At 39.7% G+C, this 20,597-nt stretch overlaps 2 protein-coding genes across 2 annotated transcripts; both read left to right on the top strand.

The window, feature by feature from the left end:
• Nucleotides 1–3,056: 3,056 nt before the first annotated feature.
• Nucleotides 3,057–12,165, top strand: lin28aa (lin-28 homolog Aa). Its single transcript, XM_026317600.1, has 4 exons — nt 3,057–3,066; nt 3,853–4,025; nt 9,209–9,393; nt 11,946–12,165. The coding sequence occupies exons 1-4, from the start codon at nt 3,057–3,059 to the stop codon at nt 12,163–12,165; spliced, it is 588 nt and encodes a 195-aa protein (XP_026173385.1).
• Nucleotides 12,166–16,701: 4,536 nt separating this feature from the next.
• mecr (mitochondrial trans-2-enoyl-CoA reductase) lies at nt 16,702–20,419 on the top strand. The gene is made up of 10 exons (XM_026316816.1): nt 16,702–17,000; nt 18,100–18,197; nt 18,336–18,467; nt 18,554–18,697; nt 18,960–19,062; nt 19,319–19,421; nt 19,546–19,619; nt 19,726–19,786; nt 19,967–20,039; nt 20,150–20,419. The coding sequence occupies exons 1-10, from the start codon at nt 16,822–16,824 to the stop codon at nt 20,311–20,313; spliced, it is 1,131 nt and encodes a 376-aa protein (XP_026172601.1). The 5' UTR covers nt 16,702–16,821; the 3' UTR covers nt 20,314–20,419.
• Nucleotides 20,420–20,597: the final 178 nt, after the last annotated feature.

The following is a 20,597-nucleotide window of genomic DNA, read 5'->3' as shown; positions in this document are numbered from 1 at the left end:
TTTGTGAAACTGGTCACAGGGCGGATGGTCCCGGTGTTGTTCCCATTTAAAACACTAACTCGCGCAGCTGCATCACTCCTCCACCTGCTGTCTTGTTCCGCCGAGGCGCTGATCCATCCCCCCAGATAACCGGTGTCGAGATGCGGGAGTGATGCTCTGCGGTGATGTCAGAGGGATTCTCCAGCTTCCGTGTTTTGATATGTTAGGTTATTAAAGAGACCGGTCTGGTTTGATGCCCATTTGTGCTACAGATCCTTGCGCAAACAGAAAAGAGGACATTTAAAATAAAAAAGTCCTCGTATTCAGGACCAGGATTGGGTTGTATAGTTTGGTCATTAAGTCAGAAGCGATAGAATTTGAGACTGGTCTTATTTGGGGAAACAAAACGAACATGATCAACATGATCTTTAAAGTTAAAACTGCAGCCTTTGCTTATCTGACTGTGGCTGGTCCCTGCACTGGGTTAACAGTTATACTGACATCTAGCGGCAGCTTTTCCACGCCAGCACCGGAACGTCTGGGTGTGGTGTGCATGGGTGGCAACAGCGGGGGAATTTGGAAAATAAGTGTCAACATGTAATGACTTTCTCTCCTTTCATCTTCCGACTGTGAATGAAACTAGGGCGCTTTCCATAATACTTGGAAAGCAACGCGTTACTAGAATAAGGTTCTTTTGTTGCTCGCTGTCATTCTCATAGGTAGAAAAATGATTCAGAGATGTTTGGAAGCAGGGCGCGTGTAGGGGAACAGCCATCTTTGCAGACCAGTAGCTTGTTGCGCCTTGGGCTGAGTCCAGCAGACTGAAATCCAAACGCCTTGGCTTCCGGACAAGATAATATGAGGCAGCAGTTGGGAAGCACTGACCCGAAATGATCAGACCTGCTGACGCTTAATTAGATTGTTTTCTTTGCCCACTAAGCAGTTTAGTCTGGGCTTATACTGATGAGGAAATATCGTCACGCAACATGGATTTAAACACAAACTCAGTCTAAAATAACTCAGCTATCAGATGTTTGTGCAAAAAACAAAACAAACAAAAAAACTTTACTCTCCCATTACCGTAAAACTGGCGCATCGGTGCGCAGACAGCCTGAGAGACGTGAGGGTTGAGTTTCAAGAGCTGCCAAAGTTATGGTGTGAAATTCTGACCCAGGGATATTAAAGCAAAAGAGCTGGAGGAGATAAAAAAGTATATTGCTGTCAATAAAAATAGCTCTTAAAGGCCAATAAAGCATCTTGCGCTGATATAAAGCTGATCAGTTATTTCATTTCTTTCTTCCACGCCTCAGTTTTATTTCTGAAAATGACTCCAACGCAGTTCTTTGAACGGAGGCCTATTTAGGGCCTGTTCTTAAAAACACCAGAAAGTAATGAACTGGAAATAGATTTCACAGCTTCAAAACACATCAATGAGATTAGTTATAGTCGATATAAAAGATTTTACAGATTTAAAATAAAAAATCCACAAACTTGAGCATATTCTTGTATCTCAGGCTGTCAATCAAATGAACAGGTAAAATATTTTACGAAATCAAAATGTGCCATAAACTTAAGATATTTAAACATATACAGTCATTTCTCTTCAGTGTAATGTAGTTTTTTAGCCCCTCAGACAAGAAACTTTAATGATTTGTTTTTCTTAAAACTTACCATTTAAAAACAATGGTACAAGAATCTCTGATTTGTGGAATGATCATGTATGTGGTTTTGAGTGTGTAATCCTGTGATTCGTGTAATGTTCAGGTCCGCAAACATACGTGGTTTACGTGTCCACTGGGGGTCGTTGTGGGAGCTGTGATGTCACTTCTGAAACGTCGATCAGGCATCATGTATGCAGAGGTGGAGCTGCAGCTTCCATTCATGGAAAAATCCCAGTTGTTTTGTTTTAAACTTCTGTTCAGGTGAAGCTCCACAGAGCAGCAGCACTGATTCCACTAAAAACCCACATCCTGCTCCCTCACATGTCAACTATTAAACGCATCTATTCGTAAATTAGACTTATCCTTCCGATATTTGCAGAATAATAAGAACAAATTTGTTGCTGAAAATATTTTCCATAACTTTACAAGGTCGCAGTCTTTATTTGTGTCAGCTGACAATTAACCAAATGACATCACAAATCCTTATTATTATTAGTCTCGATTCATTAAATAAGGTTTTTAATTCTATTTTTTAAATTCCAACTTTGGAGTGCTTACACAAAGCACTTTCCTCCGCCATTGATTCATCCATCATCCCACAAGGACACGAGTCAACATGTTGACGTGATGTGATCAATCACTATTGATCCATGAATTGGTTTGACCGGTTTGGCTTTGGCTTGTTTCCATGCACCTTGTTCTTCAACCCGTTAGTTGACGGTCCACTGTCGCTTTCCTCTTCAGCTGCAGGGTTTGACTGGGTGGAACTGGTCCCCCTGTGCTTCACGGAAAGAACAAAAAAAAAAAAAAAAAAAAAACCCTTCCCCGTTCATCTTCATCTGAATTACCATTACAAACCTCATTTGACGTGTCGGGGTAACAGCTAACAAACCCCCTGATCCCAAGGAAAGGAATGCATGTGTGTCCACAACATGAGACACCATAAAGTCGCAAGTGGAATTAGAGGCCCCATCATTTTTACCTTTGTCACTTCATGTCAGGTTCAGGTCAAACAAATATTAGTTCTAGTTCTGCCCATAATTCAAAGCCAGTCATCAAAAGCAGGTCCTGCAAAATAAAACACATTAGAATTAGATATTTGGGCTGCAAATTACAGGACCTGTACATTTTTATGTCACTGAGCTCAGGAAGTACTATAAAATATAGCGTCTTGGTAAAAGTGATTGGTTAGTTCCCACATTTGGGCCCTTCCATCACACAATATACAATCTGTCCTTGGGGACTGTACTTATGTCACGTGGACATGACCGAGAATGTGGGGGGTTTGTTGGATGAGAAACGTTCATTTGCATTGACCATCAGAGCTGACCACTGCAGGGGAGCGAAAAAACGCGTTTCCATAAAGACAGAAGGACCCGGCAGCAGTGAACACTGGGAGTGAACTGGCCCACAAACATGGCAGAAGGTATGTAGGGAGCTTTTGGGGAGTTGTCACTGGGAATGGTTTAAGTGCTTTCTCAAGGGGCTGGGTTTCCTTGCATTGTCTTTGAGGTTTTTTGGGGGGGGGAATTCTTCAGCAAAAATTCGGCCCGGTGACCCCCCCACCCCTCATTGTTTAGGGGGAATAGGTTGCCAGCCCCCTTTTGTTTACCTCCCTCTCCCGCTGTCCCACTCGCTGCGCAGCTTCTGCTTTTCAAAGCATTTTGCATGAAAGTGGCAATCTGTGAGGATTACCCAGATTGAGGGCTAAAAAAAAAAGGATACTGTAGCTTGGGTGCCAATTTTGACTCAAGGTAGAACTGAAGAGATGGGCTCCGTTTCTAACCAGGAATTCCCAGGTTGAGTTAATTAAGCTGTTTTCTGATGGACTGTCTATCTAATTGCAATGGCACATTTTAAAGCATTGTTCACACACGTGACGCGCAATCCGCGTGTCTATCTTATTTAACGCTCTTTAGAAACTCTGACATCACGCAGATAACTTCTTTTGCAGAAACTCGTGGTGGAGGCTGCTGAGAAATACTGATTTTTTTTAAATGAAACTGTAGATCGAAAATACAACCTCTGCTTCATCGATTCCTATTGATCAACGATGCAGCAACGTGAGAAAAAGAGAAGGAGCGTTTGTTTCAGCTTTTTTAAACCTCGCTGAAATGTTGCCTGTGGAAACAAAGTGCACTTTTCATGCGCTCTTTCTTTTGCAACAGTGTGAGCTGAAGTTCTGTAACATCACGTGCATGTTTCATTGCAGGAGTGTGTAAGACCGAGGAGGATGAAGGACCAAGTGCCGAGGAGGATTCACAGTCTTTCCATGGGGTCGGTGTCTGTAAATGGTTCAACGTCCGCATGGGCTTCGGGTTCCTGTCCATGACCAACCGGGAGGGAGTGCCACTGGACGAACCGGTTGATGTATTTGTCCATCAGGTAGGATAACTCTCTTGTGGTTGAAGCTGCAAATATCAACGGAGCAAAACGCAACACCAACCTTTACCTGTAAACTCGATTGATCTGTGCACAATTCTGCGTCTGCACGTGTAGCCTGCGTTTACCACCTGTTTCCAATGCAGCTCAATTAATTTAATTTAGTTCATCCAGTGTTTAAAAAAAAGCTGAAAAGTGCACTAAAAACAGCAGCACTAACACTCCGCTTGCGGGAGCTTTGACATAGTCACAAGCGTTAGATGGGTGTTTTTGTGCTGTGTGGTCCTCCATCAGGGGTGTTGCAGCCAAAGCAGAGCTGCAGGCTTCTCCTCTACTATTCAGAGGGATACTGGCGAAATGTGATGAAGAAATAAAAGTGTTAGTTAGAGTGTACATACTGTAGCTCACTGAGCTGGAAACTGACTTGTCTATTTGATGAGTTTAGTGTTTGGTATGTGATGTATGGTAATATTTTGCCAATCCTCTTTGCATCTGCTCACAAAGTGTTTATGCGGCCGAAGTCAAATGTAGACAGAATGATATAAACAGAGCTCCTGTCGACTTCTTTAGGGTTAAGGTAAAATGTTTAAGAGGTGCACAGTCTTTGGCTTTGTGACATTTTATCCAAACCTAGTACAAAACAATCACTTAATGTATTTATGTATGAATGTCAAGTATTCTTTTTTCTCTGATGGCTGTGAAAATTGTCAGCCTCTTCCCAATAAATGTAATTTTACGGGTGGTGATATTCTGAATTTTATTTCTCACATTGAAATAAAACCCATCAGTTCTCTTTGACATTTACCCAAAACCTTGATCTACCTTTAAAAGTGGTGATGGTAAAGTGGGAGGTGGGGACAGGGAGGTGTGTGTGTGTGTGTGTGTGTGTGTGTGTGTGTGTGTGTGTGTGTGTGTGTGTTGGGGGGGGGGGGGGGGGTTGCTACCCTCCTACTTCTCATGTGAGTGCTGTCTGATAAGATAAAGGCTTAGCATGTGAATGAGAGGAGTCCCCCAGTAAGCTGCTCATTCACCTCAAGGTTCCTATCATAAAGTGAGGCTCTTTGCTGTCTGCTCAACCCCCTCTGTGTGTGTGTGTGTGTGCATGTGTGTGTGTGGTAGTTATATTAGCTTTAAAGACCAAAGGAGCTCTCATGTTTTATTTTACGTACATTTCCTTGTCCGCACACCACCATCCCACCATTCATTAAGGCCTCCGGCTGTGGGGACATCTGTCTGCCAAAGTGCAATTTAAAGAGTTACCTTTATAAACAGTCCATATAAGTTTCATTCTCATAAGCTTGCATATTCCCACACTCATGTAGTTCTCACCTACTTTTACTGCAGCATGCTTTCTGCCCATGATGATGCATATAGAGATACTGAATTGCTCTGTGGAACTGTTGTAACTGTAATACCATTTGACTATAAGCAGGAAGTTGGTAGTTGATTAGTCATTTTGCAAACCAAACCTAACATGAGTTCAACTGGGGATGGATATGTGTAATTTGGTGCTCCAGCAGTTAGAGATGTAAAGTACTTTAGAAAGGAGGGGATGGTGGTTTGGTGCCAACTGCCATCGCACGGTGCTTAAATAATTCAATGTATAAAATCTTTTGCCTGCCTGTCTATGACATAAAGTTGATTAGTCCAGTTAATCAAGTTGACTCCAGATTCATAAAGGGAAGCTTAAATTGAGATTCTGACGTCACACTCACTGTTTTACTCAAGTAATAACCTGGTCTCGTTACATCCACAAGACATGCATAAGCAATGTCTTGCTTCCCTCTCTGTCACTAGAAAAGTTAGTCACATGTCAGTGATGGATGTGTATAGGTTATGGCAACGTAAGAGGGCACAGCTATAAAATTAGTTGCCGCATGTTCAGGAAAATAACTCCAGGAGTACTTTGGCCTTTGTGCAGGTGAACAATAGGGCCATGCATCTGAATGAGGCACCGTTCAGCCGTGACCGAGTTCCCCTGTCTCAACAGCAGTCCTACTATTGTTCTCGACTGCTCTGATGTCTTTCTCTACCTTGCTTGGCTTCCAGACACATTCTAGACAGAGTTTACAGTAGGTCCCACTAATAACATCAGGTCCTTCAAGCTGAAAGGCCACACTGTGTAACTTTGTGTGTGCGTGTGACTGTGAGTGTGCCTACATGTGTTTTAATAACCTGAGGTGGAACTTGATGAGATTGGGGGTCACTCGATGTCTGTGTTGCCACTCAAATGTCATGGCCCAACAATTCTGTTTCCCTGCTGTTTCCACGGTTTGCAGCAGATGCTCCTCTGTAAGGAAACTGGAGAAAATGGCTTTTTTTTTCATTTCAGAAGGCTTTGATTTTTTATTTTATGTTTTTTGAGCTCATTGGAACCACTGGGTTGACTAGTTTATCTGAAGCTGAAGGTCTTGGAGATTTACTTGTAGTTTTCCAGTTCTAAGCTTTCCTAAAAGATTGTTATGTTGTCATGTTAAGTTTAAAGCAGAATGCAGGCTTTCCTTAATGAAACAATAAACACTGTGTGCAATTTGATTGCTGGTGGTTTTGGAAAATACAGAGTGTTGTTTATACTGTAATTGCTAGATGAATGTGACTTTACTTAAAAATTAAAGAAAAATAAGGGATTAATGTCTCTCAAAACAAACCTCATCATCATCATCATGGATAATTGCTGCTATGTCAACAGTCTGCGGTAGCTGTGACAATTTAATCTCACAGTCCCACCAAGGGAATTTTAGAGAGGGGTTTCCCATGACATGCTACCCTGTGTGTGGGTTTTATCCTCAAAACACACCACACCACACCTTCCCTTCCCTTTATCTCTCTCTTCTTTGTTTGGCAATCAGAAATGTTTTTAACATAATCTTAAAAATCTCTTCAGGTGATTATAGGCTGATGTGTAGGTGAGCAGGAGACTTGGTTACTGTTTACTGTTGATATGTTTGACAGTAAATTAATTCAGTTGTTATCTCACTGCAGATTAATTGAGATAACATTCCTCTCCACTGTTGATACAAAGTGAAATCATCATGTCTCTTTCACAAAAATGATAACACACATTCAAGCACTGTTATCAATGGGAGATCAATCATTTGTGTCTTCCCTCAGCTTTTATCTTGCATGTCTTTCTGCCAAACAACTATCTAAGGAATGTCACGCTGACCCCCCACCTCCCAGAGAAACCACGCTGCCTTCTCACCCCACCCCCAACCTGAGTATTAACCCCTACATCCTGCAGTTTAGGGTTAGTGGTGGTGGTCAGTGTGTTAGTGGAGCTTTGTGATGTGGGTGGGAAGCAGCATGGGGGTGGGGGCAGCAAGTGTGGAATGCTGTTCCACTGAAGGGGGGATGGGTTGAAGGTTATCCTCATCAGGTTTACCACTCAAACACAGCAAAAAGACAAAGCAGCATTAAGTCAACAGGACGGTGTGTGTACAAACTCCTTCATAAAGTAAGAACTTCGAGCTTTGTAGTGTGTGTTTATTTACAATGGTAAAGTATTCAGACCCATTTGCTATTTTCAGACTTTTAGATTGAATTTTACCTGTCAGTCGACACCCAATAACAAAACAAGTTTTTAGACATTTTGACTAAGAACCCAACATTCACTAACAAAGCTTCAGAGGTCCTCTGCAGGGATTTGAGAACCTGTCAGAAGGAAGTCCATCTCAGCAGCACTCCATCAATCAGGCCTTTGTGGTAGACTGGCTTGACAGAAGCCATTTTGAGTGAAGACGTATGTCAAACTGCTTGGAGTTTGCCAAGAACATGGGCACAAACATTTTCTGGTCAGATGAGACCAAAAATGTAACCCTTTGGGCAGAACTCCAAGCATGATGGCAATGTTAGTGTGGCTTTAGGACAGGTTTCTGACTGTCCTTGAGTGGCCAGGCCAAAGTCCAACTTAATCCCCAGTGATCATCTTTGGAAAAACACATCATGAATTCACAGATGCTTCTGATTTTGGATATTTAAACCAAAAAACTACAGTCTGTTTACAACTTCTGTTGGTAGCAGTCATTTCCAAAAACATGCAGTGTTTTTTGTAACATTTGGCAGAATTTTCTAAACTTTCAAAATGAAATGTTCTGGTGATTTATTGCACATGAATATCATGATTTTGCTTGTGAAAGAAACTTTGAAACTGGGGCATATTTCTAAGGTGGAACTAGTTTTGTGTTGACTCGTTTAGCAAGAGAGATCTGCCGCTTTAACCTGCTCTGATAAGCTAAATGCATTTCCAATTAATCCTGACCAGGGCCGGTTATGGCTCATTGCAATCCAATATCCAGAATAAGTATCAACACTCTGGAGTTAACACATGTGCTAAGTGTGTGTAGTGATTATCTGATTGAATCCCAGTAAAAGGTAAAACTCAACCCCAACTCACTTTGCATGGACTAAAGTTACTGAAAACCCAAATTAGTGAAGGTGTCGCTAATTTGCATTGTAACTTTATTTGTTAAGTGCTGTTTGTTTGTTTACTTGGTGTTTCATTTACTAACAACTAGTATAAAAACAGAGGTCAACGTAGACAAACGTGAATTTAAGTGCTGTTGTGTAATGAAAGCGATCCTTAAAATAACTTTCACACACCTTTCACTACAGTTGCCTTGACTCATGTCATTAATAATTAGTGTTTCAGTTAATATAATGAACTGAAGCAAATAAAACTAGAGTTATTTGCATTAATCATGAAATAAAATGAAATGAAATTAATGTAACTTAACACAATATTTACTGAAGTGATTATAGAAAACTACTGGACTGGTCCATTAAGGTTCTGGATAATGATAGTTCACTATATGATTCTTTGTACCTGTAACTTGACCAACATGCCCAAAAATGTGTTTAATTTCTCCTTATCATCCAGTGGAAATGAATGGGCAAGCAGTGTTATCCATTTAAAAGTAGGTCTACAACAACATGTATGAAAAGCGAAGGTGTCTGAATGCTGAAAATTAATACTGATGACACTATATCTGGTGGAACATGTCATTGTTCCACTAAAAAGCTGTCTGACTGGGAAATTTTGACATGATCATTCTTCCCTGTGATGTCAAAATAAAATACACATTTTCTATTGATCACATAATACATACTGAAGCCATCACTTAACTGGAGCTCCTTTTAAATGTAAAACAGTTTTTTGGAAGTTCAAATCTTTCCGTATTCCCTTTTAGAGCAAACTGCACATGGAAGGCTTCCGCAGCCTGAAGGAGGGCGAGGCAGTTGAGTTTGCCTTCAAAAAGTCATCCAAAGGTCTGGAGTCACAGCGGGTTACAGGACCAGGTGGCATCCACTGTGTGGGCAGCGAGCGCAGACCCAAAGGCAAGAAGGTCCAGAAGCGACGTTCAAAGGGTGACAGGTAAGCAGGAACAAACTGGGGACATAGGAAATACATTCATGTGTTTAACATAAATTAATGAAACAGTTGCATTTTTGAGATAAGCCAGTGGTGTTTCATATTGCTTAGCCCCTTAGCTTAATGCTTACGTATGCACATTTTCTCCACCCATAGATGATATCCATCCATCCATCCATCCATTATCTATACCTGCTTATTCCTAACCAGGGTCATGGGGATCTGCTGGAGCCTATCCCAGCTTTCTTTGGGTGAAAGGCAGGGGCCATAGATGATATCAGTGTATCTAAAATAAATAAATAAATCAAAATGAGAAAATTTGCTGCATAATAGTTGTCCTTTGACAGTGACAAATTATCCAACTTTACATTAGGAATTGGTGTAAGCTGATAGCTTGGTAGCCCACTAACATCATCATCCTTATTGTTTGCGGTTTGGATCAGATATACAATGGTGTTTTAGTGTCTCCTATTCTTTCATTTTCCTTCCTCTTCCTCAACCCCCAACCCCCACTTCTAACCCTGGCAGGGGTCACAGCAGCAGGCTTGACGTGTGACCTTGATCAATAACTGCTTAAATCTGCTGACCCCAAGTGAATTCACACCCACTCAGCCTCTCTTTTGCTCTCTCTTCCTAAACCTTCTCTACTCATTTTCAGAAGCAGACAAATAATTTAAACATGACAATTTGAGCATAAAGATAAATTCACATAAGTTCTTGGTTTACGAATGATTGCAATTTGAAATAAGAGGACAAGCTTTGCGAACATTTGATGATGCTGCAAGAGCAAGGACACATTTGCAAAAGTAATTATTTTCATATAGCATTTTAATTTGTCCAGGTCATGTGAAAGTTATGACTAACCTGCAAATAAAAAAAAAAATTTTCTCTTAAGATCCAAAGGTTTCATGCAAAGGCAACAGTGTCTCTCTCAGTAAAAAAGACTTTGATTTTTGCATCATTCTTTGAATATCAATATAGTGCAAGGTTAGCGGTGTATCAACTTCACCTCTCTGTCAGTTGTGATTAGAGCCAGAGAGTAGTCAGTGTGAGAACAGAGATCATTACCACCTCAAAGAGTCCTGGGAGGCCTGCTGTGGTTCAATAACTCTCCCTAGACCACACTGATCCATGGGTGAGATATGGTTCCACTGCTAGCATATTTCACAATGCAACATGGATGGTGGTTAATGGATTTGTGTATGACTGATTGTATTCACTGCATGGCCAATAGTCATATCTTTACAACAGTAGTGACCAATATCATGTTATATTCTGGTTTGTAGCATTGGGTTCATGTTTGCTTCTCAGTCCATGTTTCATAGACCACCTTTGTGAGTGAGTGTATATGACTGCGGTGGAGGGGTGGGGGGCTCCATATCCATTTAATTGATAACAGATGCAAGAGCCTGGGCAAAGGGGTGAAAGGTCACGGTTGTCATGGCAACGTTGGATGAGTAAATGCAAGAGAGTTGGGGGCTGGGATGGGATTGGGGGTTAGAAAACTGAGGAGAGTAAGAGTGAGAGAGTGTGTGCGTGTGTGTGCGCGTGTGTGCGCGTGTGTGTTTGGGAGGCAGGGTTCATAGGTCATTACTGCAGGTTTTTTTTTTTTTTAGACAAAGGACCACTTCCCCATCCCTCCACTTGCCTCCTGATGGATGCTGATGTGGGGGCCTTCAGTGATATGACAGTATAGACCTTGACACCAACGGCCACCACTACAAAGCTGCATTGACCCCTTGGCAGCTACCCTGTCCAATACTCATCTGCTGCTACAATGGTGTCCATGGGTCCACAGTGGCACAAACCACCTCACACCCACCACCCATCTGTCTTCCACCCCTGCACGCGTGGCCATTCTATAGATTATATATGAACAGAAGAGGTTGATGGCTCCTGCTGAGTCCTTATGATGTTCATTTCTAAAGTTTCAGGCCAATGAAACCAGTGTCTTAGTTCAATAAACTAGAGTCCAACAGAAAGATTTTGACACTGACAACCTGAGAAACAGGGGTGAGTGTAACATATCCATAATAATATGTGCTATGTTACCAGGTCCACTGTGAAATAAAAGCCCTGCCACTTAAATTGCATGAATATTTACCCCTTACAGAAACTCTTGGTTTGCCAAAAGGTTGCTCCAAAATAAGATTCAATGTATTTATTTATGTATTTTTTTAAATTATTTTATTATTATACCATCTACAAAACATTATAACATGGAGCAGTTTCAACCCAGTTTGCTACTCAAAAAGCAGCTATGGTGTGACCTGTAATGCCCTTGTGAGTTGCAAATGCAAATTCAGGTCTTTCCAGGTTTTTAAATGTTGCCATCTAGTGGCAAACAGGTGCAACTTAAATCCAGCTCTACTCAAAAAAGCACTTTGGCCTTTTACTTCAGTTGAATGTTTGAGCTTCACTGTGCAGGATGTAGGTGCAGGTGTGTACAGTTTGGAAGTAAACTGTGGGTCCACAAGCACTATCAAATGGGCTTTTTTTTTCATTGCAGGTTTAAGCATGCATTACATCTGTCTGAACGCTCTCTGCTCCTGTAGGTGCTACAACTGCGGAGGCCTGGACCACCACGCCAAAGAGTGCAAGTTACCACCCCAGCCCAAGAAATGCCATTTCTGCCAGAGCATCGACCACATGGTTGCCAACTGTCCAATCAAAGCACAACAGTCCTCACCAAGTTCTCAGGGAAAACCATCCTCCTTGAAAGGAGACGAGGAGGAGCACAGCCACTCAGCACTGCCTCCCAAGTCCTTGGAATAAAGGAGGAATCAGGCAACACTGACGTGGGGGAAGCACAAAGGCCAATCAAACAGCTTTGATGGAGGGATGGGACATACATCCCCTTCAACCCATTGGAGCTGCTTTTGGAACTACCTCAGGTTAGAAATTGCTCACGAAGAATGTTGCAGAAATTTTTTTTTGTTTTGTTTTTTTTATTTGGTGTAATACTCAGGTATACTGCTGTATTATTGCACTCGGGACGCCTTCTAAATATATAAATCACTGCTGGTTTTTTTTTGTTGTTTTTTTTTTTTATGAGGGGGTTTTAAATTGTAGTGAGCAATGGCACCTGATTATCTTTACGTTTTTGTAGAATCTACATATTCTTTTATGTGCCTGTGGCCATTATACCTCATTTTGTGTAATAGTGTGTTAGTACAGAGTTCACTTTTGCTGCCTTACCTTTTAGTCTCCTTCCTCATTGTTACACCTCACGATCTCACAAGGCAGAGACGTGACAGATAGTACCTCTGTAATGAGTGGTAGTTTACATATCGCATCAGGGGAGGGTTTGTGAAAACACATGGGACGGGTTTTAGGGTATAGCTACAGGCAATATGTTGGCTTCTGCCAATATTGCAATTGACCATCCAGATTTCCTGGGGCCAAATGAATGTCAGACCAGAAGTGGTTTCCAGCTTCTGATCAGAGTTTTTTTTTTTTTTTTTAACCATTTCATTATTTTCATCCAGTGTTTTGCTGGGTTTCTAAAGGTGTGCAGCCTACCTCAGTGGTGGATGTTTGGTCTGCTACTAAAACTATCATCCAAACTGCTAATGGTAAACAAAATATTCTCAGAATACAGCTTTACAGCTTGTGATTTCAATTGGGATTAAATCAAATCTTTTTTGCACTACAGTATTTACACAGGATTGCCATTAGCTGTAAAACACCTCCTTGAAGAGACACTCCCTGAAAATTGTGTTGTGCTGACCCCTAGAGGCTGAACTACTCATCTTTTTGTTGTGATGTACAGGTGTAGTCAAAAGAGCCTGCCAGGTGCGGATACAGATCCAACAAGGCACACTTCTGCTTGTTGTTACTCTTTAAGCATCAAGCCAGAGAGAACAAAAGTCTTCTGTTCAACCTGGTGCTAAGTTCTTCTTATATCTTTCTGGAAGCTGGAAACATCATCTTAGTCAGTTTTCCATCTACTGCATATTCTCATTTTATTGACTGCTGCGTGTAAGATTGCCGCTATATTATGACCTCAACTAGGATTTGCTAAAATCCCAAGAAATGCAGATAATAAATTCAATACATGTACAAAATAACCTCTAATAAGATACTTGACCTGGACTGAGTTACTGAGAGGTCCAGCTAGCTCTACTCTCATACTTGAATAAAATGAGACAGAATCAGACATGAAGCTGCCAGTGGGATGGCTGGTGTTTGTGTTTATATCTAGTATGAGCCATTAATAGGTAGTTATTTAAGACATTGCCTCCCTAAAACCCATAGTAGGGTAATAGTTCAGGAACACCAAGCCTGCATGGAGGAGCATGAAGTAGCTAGCTAATCAGCATTTTACTCCCGTTTTACAGGAGAAGCTGACGGAACCTTTACACCCAATTAATATATATGTAAAATTATTCTAAAGGCTTAAAAAAAAAATGCTACGACTTATTTATTTTCATTAAAGAGTACTGCAGCTTCTCCTTCTGCTCCCACTGAAACCTCTCAGCAATTAGTGTTTGATTAAACATCACAAAACTGCCAAATGTCATTCAAAGTTCTATGTTACTTGAGATTATATTTTGGTGAACACATCTATTTTTAACATCACATTGCTGGTATTACTTTGTACATATGTGGTTAAATATCATTGCCTTTAGTAATCCAAAGCAGTATGACTATAGTGTATCAGTAATATATTGCAACACAAGAATAACAATATACAGTACATAGTGTATAGGTACATAGTATTATGAGGAATGACATAAGCAGAGATTTTGTTTCCTTTGCCTTGTATGATTTTTTTTTTCTATTTTTGTACAGTCTCAGAAGAGACCCATTGTTATTCCTATCTATGCCAAAACCAATGCAATGTTACTCTGCACTAATCATGTGTAAGATGCATTTTTTTTTCTTATATTCAGTTAAATCTCTTTCAAATATATGTTCCTTCTTTTATATTATATTTTTAGATTTTCATACACCATATACAGTCACTGCTGATTTTAAAAAAACTCCACTCTCGGGCTCATCTCAGGAACTGCCAATCTGAAAACTCAGGGAATACTTCAGATTCACTGGAAGGAGTCAAGGGGTATTTATTCAAGACAAAGGAGGGAATGAATGTTCATCTGCATGATGTGAAGCATAGGACCAGGGAGCCAAAGTAAAATGGACTTGGTAGTGACTGCTTTTGAATGTCTATGTGCCAGGTTCCTCTTTTTACTCGGAAGAAATACTAAGATTGTAGTCAAAAAAGCAATGATTACAAATATTTTGAATCTGTTTACAAGCTTTTTGACTCAACTTTTCCAGTGTGATGATCTTTTTTTATATATTTTCCTCTTTGACAGAACTTGCCATGATGTGATATGAAGAAAAAGTTCCACTATTATTGTATTTTTTTCCTCTATAATCGTAGATGGGGATGTAGTAGAATGTTGTTAATGGGATTCGGGGTAGTAGTATATAATCCGAGGTAGTCTCATCTCAACACATGGTTGATACTTGGTATTTCAGACTATCAGTGCTTATGACAAAAAGAATGTGTCATGGATGACTTAACTCGTATTGTTTAATTAATTTCCAAAGTTTAAAGGTTGCATAAGCAAATACTCTTGGGTTTCCACTCAGGATATGAAAGGACACAAAGATTGCTAATGTAGGAGCTCTGATTAGGTGAAATGCATTACTTTTCTGTACTTTTTTTTTTTTTATAAATTTACCACTTTTGACTGCAGTGCCAGTATATTCTCTAACTTGGAACACTTTTGTTTTTCTCCACTGAAAGGGGACACACACAGATGCCTTTTATTTAACAGTTTCTGCAGTTATAAACCCCTGAATACCTGTTCCATCAAACTCTTATAGGCAATTCAGACACCTACTATTTAGATAAAGGTACTGTACTGTTTGCAATATTATGCTGTGCTTAGAGATGTTTTCAAACTATCATTGGAAACTTGAGTCGATAACAGACACATTTTGATTGCAACAAACCTGTTTGACTGCTCAGTGGTGTCTTATTGTGATTTGAATGTTGGGTGGTAGAGAGGTTAGATATAACTTCAAGATCCAAAGACTATGTGCTCAGGGTAACATTAGAAGCACATTCTGTATCACAGTTTGCTTTATGTGTGCTTTTCCAGTGGTACATCTTGATTGTGACCATCAGCCATTTGATTTGTGGTGTTTTTAATCTTATCAGGTAAATGACTAGAGCTACTTCAAAATAACATGCATTTATACTGATGAATGTATCAATATTTTATGGTATAAGACTACAATTATCTTGTAGACAGACAATTTAATGGATAGTTTGTCTGTATGAGCAGCATGTAGGCTTTTCAAAGTATTATTGTGATTATGTTTCTATATGTAAAGATCTGCTCCATTTCCTAATAAATATGTGGATATTCATGTGCGTTTTTGATGTGCACGACTTTTACAGACTAATCACTAGATGTGTATAGCTGCTCAAGATAAAACCAATTGGAAGTTTATTTCTCTCCTTCCTTCCTGTCGAATCTGCAGACGCTGTTTCATTTCCTCATTTCTTCAGTTCACTTCAAAATGCATTCTTTTATAGAAGTCAGGAGAAGCAGACAAAACTTCCAGTTAAGTCATTAGCCAGTAATTTATCTTTACTGGCTAATGACTGTTTTTCTGATTAATCAGTCAGCATAAGGACATCGAGGTGCAATGTGGATTTATCCTCAGCTATGAATAAAATCCATAGGCTGCACAGTCCTTCATTAAACTAAGCTGCTAACCAACTGGATCTGGTGTGTTCAGTCAATCAGCAGATGGAAAATAACAATTTACTTTGTCTTTCCCCACTCCACCGTCATCTGAGATTAACAGAACACAAAAGCAATAGCTAGGGACAGTGGGAAAACCAGCAACTAAGCTTTTTTTTTTTTTTTTAGACTACTCAGTAACAAAGTTATTGGCTGCAGAACTGTACTTCTTCTGAAATCTAGGAAAACAGAAACACCTTAGAAGAAATAAGTAGACAAACGACAAAACTCTATAGCACCTAAAGTAAATGTAACCTATTTATTTACATCACTATACAGTTCTTAAGTACAGTACAGATCTTTAGTTTCATTATAGATTGGCATTTAGGCTGCACAGACACTGTGCCCATTTTTGTTAGGTATGACTCAAAAAAAAAAAAAACCCTAAAGTGCACACTGTCTCAAGCCACAGACTTGCTTTACATGAAGTGAAATATGGACGGAAACAAACAGTTCCTCTTCTTAATTCTCATAAAAAACGCACCAGGGCACTCGCTCACTTAATTGAAGTACCGCATTTAACCACCAGGAGCCGCTGTTCTCTTTAAATTCTGACAGTGTCGGGGGTACAGGCTAAGAGGAAAGCTATCGTTTAAATGACACGTATTGTTGCATATACAGGTCTTATTTGTGTGTTTTTGAAGGGAACTCTTGGGTCGTGATGTGGCTACGACTCCACCCGGTCTGTTTAAGAAGCCAGACAAGAACCGTCGCTGGTATTCTTCTAAAAGTGTCAAGGCTCAGGGTTAATGCTAACGTTTCTCGCTTCAGTCATTCAGCTGGACAAACATGCAAGGCACTTCTGTACAGAAAGCACGGAGACCCCTCTCAAGTCGTTCAGTAAGACTGTTCATTTAAATAACCATTAACATCGTTTACTCGTTTCTGTGCCCATGCCAATATTGTTAACACTTATAGTTAGTTGACTTAGCTAACATGTGGCTAACGTTAGCCCTGACTGTGCGCTGCTCTTTAACGGAGGTGTGACAGTTAGATTGACGTAGCTACATTTGCCAAACCAACCACACAATCTTCATCATCAAGTCTTTTCTCTTGTAAAAGTGAAAAATCCTGGAGTTAAAACATACATCATATCCTTTTGGTCTAAATTTTAGTTTAGTGTCTTCTTTACGTTATGGTGGTGCGCTAAGCTCAATGACTCTTTACTGCCCCTGGAGGTCGGGAGGCCACTGTTGTATAGCAGCATATATAGTATTGTGTATATCATATATAGTGTGTATTACAGTTAGTGTGTGTACAGAAGATGCCACATTTGTCCATTTGGACAGGCAGTGTTTTACCTCCTAATGCATGAAGATAGGTCATCAGTCCACAACTCAAGCATTTACTATTTATTGAAAAATGTATAATGTTTTGTTATTGTACAATAAAATGAAAATGTCAAAAACAAAAATTTCTAGTCCCCCAAATGTCATATCCAGTTGCTGATTTTATCCAACATTATTCTAAAACTGTTAATCAATTTAGACTGAAATAAAAACAGAAAAAAGCTGCAAATTTAAGACATTGCTTAAAATTTAAAGGTTTTTTTGCTGCTTAATAAATTATTTCAGCATTAATATCTAAATGTGAAATATTGTCATATGGCTATTCAACATGATTTTATGTTTTTTGGGGTCTACATTTGGGGAAAGGTTGCTTACTTTCATAAAAGGGTATTGTCTGCATTGATGACACACTTTTTCTTTTTAAACTTGTTAATTTTGTTATTATTATTGTCTCTTCAAACACCAGAGACAATGATGGAAATAATACCCAAGGCTTTATGAGTCTGTCCCTGACAAAGTCTGAGGTTGTGTGTGTTGTTACAGCAGATTTTCAATAGACCCAACTGCCAAGCAAAAAATATAGTAGATAGAGACATTTGTATAAAACCTAATATAATATACAGAATTATATCAGTTTTTCTGGTTGCCAGGTTGGAGGATGTAGAACTCCGCCCATTAGGTGTAAAAGATGTTCGGGTTAAAATGCTGGCAGCCCCAATCAACCCATCTGACATCAACATGATTCAAGGTAAACAGTTAAATCCTTACTAGACCTCAGCACTTAGCACTAGCTTAATTTAATAGCAGCTGTGCCAACAGGAACAAGATAGCAAAGGAGCCAATCACAGTATAAAGATCAGCTGTTTATCCGACAGTGTTTTTTCAGGTACTTATGCAATCCTGCCTGACCTCCCAGCTGTTGGAGGCAATGAGGGGGTGGCCCAGGTTGTAGAGGTGGGTCACCAGGTGAAGTCCCTCAAAATAGGAGACTGGGTCATCCAAAGAGATCCTGGTCTAGGTACATTAGAGCTTAAATTAATCAAGTGAGTCCGCAGAGTCACAATTATTTCTCCCAAAATGAATTGTGTGCCATTGTGTGAACAGGAACATGGAGGACAGAAGCAGTTCTAGCTGAAGACCATGTCATCTCATTACTGAATGACATCCCCTTGTTGTCTGCTGCCACAGTGGGGGTGAACCCTTGCACTGCTCTCAGAATGCTGTCTGACTTTGAAGACCTTCAGCCAGGTAAACAGTTCCACACAGGTTGACAAACATTATATTCTGTAATACACCTACAGCAGTAGAGATATAAAAAGCAATTTAAATGTACTAATGTCTCATTTCCAAAGGGGCATCATGGTAAAATTATTTTTTAAGAACCACATTGATTAAATTGTCACCTACCTTGTTGAAACTCTCAGTAATTACAGTATATAACAATATTTTTAATGTCTCTTTTTTGTTAGTGAGTGTGTTTTGAAACATTTTCTATCTGTTGTCCTTTTAGGGGATTCGGTGATCCAGAATGCAGCCAACAGTGGCGTTGGGCAGGCTGTCATACAGATTGCTGCTGCAAAAGGGATAAACACTATTAATGTTGTCCGAGACAGGTAACTCAGTCATACTACCGGTGCTCTTACTTTTTAAATGACATTAGTTTATCTACATGCGTTATGTGCTCATCTCTGAATATATCAGGTCCCTTCATTAGACTGATTTTTTTTTTTTTTTGGTCCTAATTCCATACAGGCAATCTTTCTGTGAAATAGTGATGTAATTCTGACCCACAGCAATAGAGTAAGAGTTTTTTGCGCGCTACTAATTACCACTATAATCATCTTCCTCATTCTGACTTCCGTTTGAAAGGCCAGAGTTCCCACATCTCAGTGATAGGCTAAAAGGCATCGGAGCAACCTACGTAATCAAAGAAGAGGCACTGAGGCGGCCAGATATTGAGGACCTGTTTAAGGTAGGTAGTCTAGAGGTGTCAGATATAACACATATGATCATGTGGTTTTAGTTATACAGTACATGAACAAACAGTTTCAGTTTTGGTTATAAGTGAACAAACAGTTTTTTTTCTTTTTTTGAAGACTTGCCCAAAGCCTAAACTAGCATTAAATGGAGTTGGAGGCAAGAGTGCAACAGAACTGCTGCGTCATCTACAGTGAGGATAATGAATAAACTTTGTTAAACATGCTATAATATCCTAAACTTGCAAAGAAAAGCTGAAAATAATTATTTTTGTTTGCGTATTTTGTTTTTCAATCCAGGACTGGAGGATCCATGGTGACATACGGAGGCATGTCTAAACAGCCAGTTACAATCCCTGTGGTAAGATGAAACCTGCTAGGGTCTATCAGATTTGAAGTAATAGTTCAACATTTTGGGAAACAGTCTTATGAGACTGATATCAATCTTCTCATCTAACTCGGAATAAAAATAAGTGTATCAAACACAATGTTAAACAATGGCATTTACATTTTCTCAGTGCACTTACTAAACTCTCTCCAGAGTGCTCTTATTTTTAAAGATGTGAAAGTTCGGGGATTTTGGATCACCCAGTGGAAGAAAGACCATTCACATGGTGAGATAACAAGTTATCTTTTTCATTGCACAATTAAGATTAAAAAATTAAAAACATAAATAATTATTTTAATCTAATTTCATGACAAATTATACTACCATTCTCTCTAGATGCAAGAGCCTTTAGATCCATGGTGGATGAACTGTGCTCCCTCATCCGGCAGGGAAAGCTGACAGCTCCTGCTTGTACTGAGGTGGGACTCCAAGACTACCGCAAAGCTCTAGATACAGCTATGCAGCCTTTCACCTCAGCTAAACAGATCCTGATCATGTGAACTGACTAGTCTCATCAACTCATCACTACACTGTCAAAACAGTGGTGTATGACCTGAATTGTAATTGCAGTAATATTAAACATACATTTAATGAATGTCATCACAACAGGTTCTAAGTCTAGTGTCTGTCATGTCCCACATTGTTTTCTGACTTTTACTGGCAATAATCATAAATTTTATATAGTGATATGAGATAATATAAATCCTCAGTGGTAGATTATGGAAGATCATTGAAGCTAATGTAGCTTTATCTGTTTAGAAAAATGTAGCATTGAATCCTAACT

The sequence above is a fragment of the Mastacembelus armatus genome, chromosome 16 (assembly GCF_900324485.2).
Source record: "Mastacembelus armatus chromosome 16, fMasArm1.2, whole genome shotgun sequence".
NCBI classification, from domain to species: domain Eukaryota; kingdom Metazoa; phylum Chordata; class Actinopteri; order Synbranchiformes; family Mastacembelidae; genus Mastacembelus; species Mastacembelus armatus.
The sequence above is the reverse complement of the archived record's forward strand: the minus strand, read 5'-3'. Positions and strand labels throughout refer to the sequence as shown.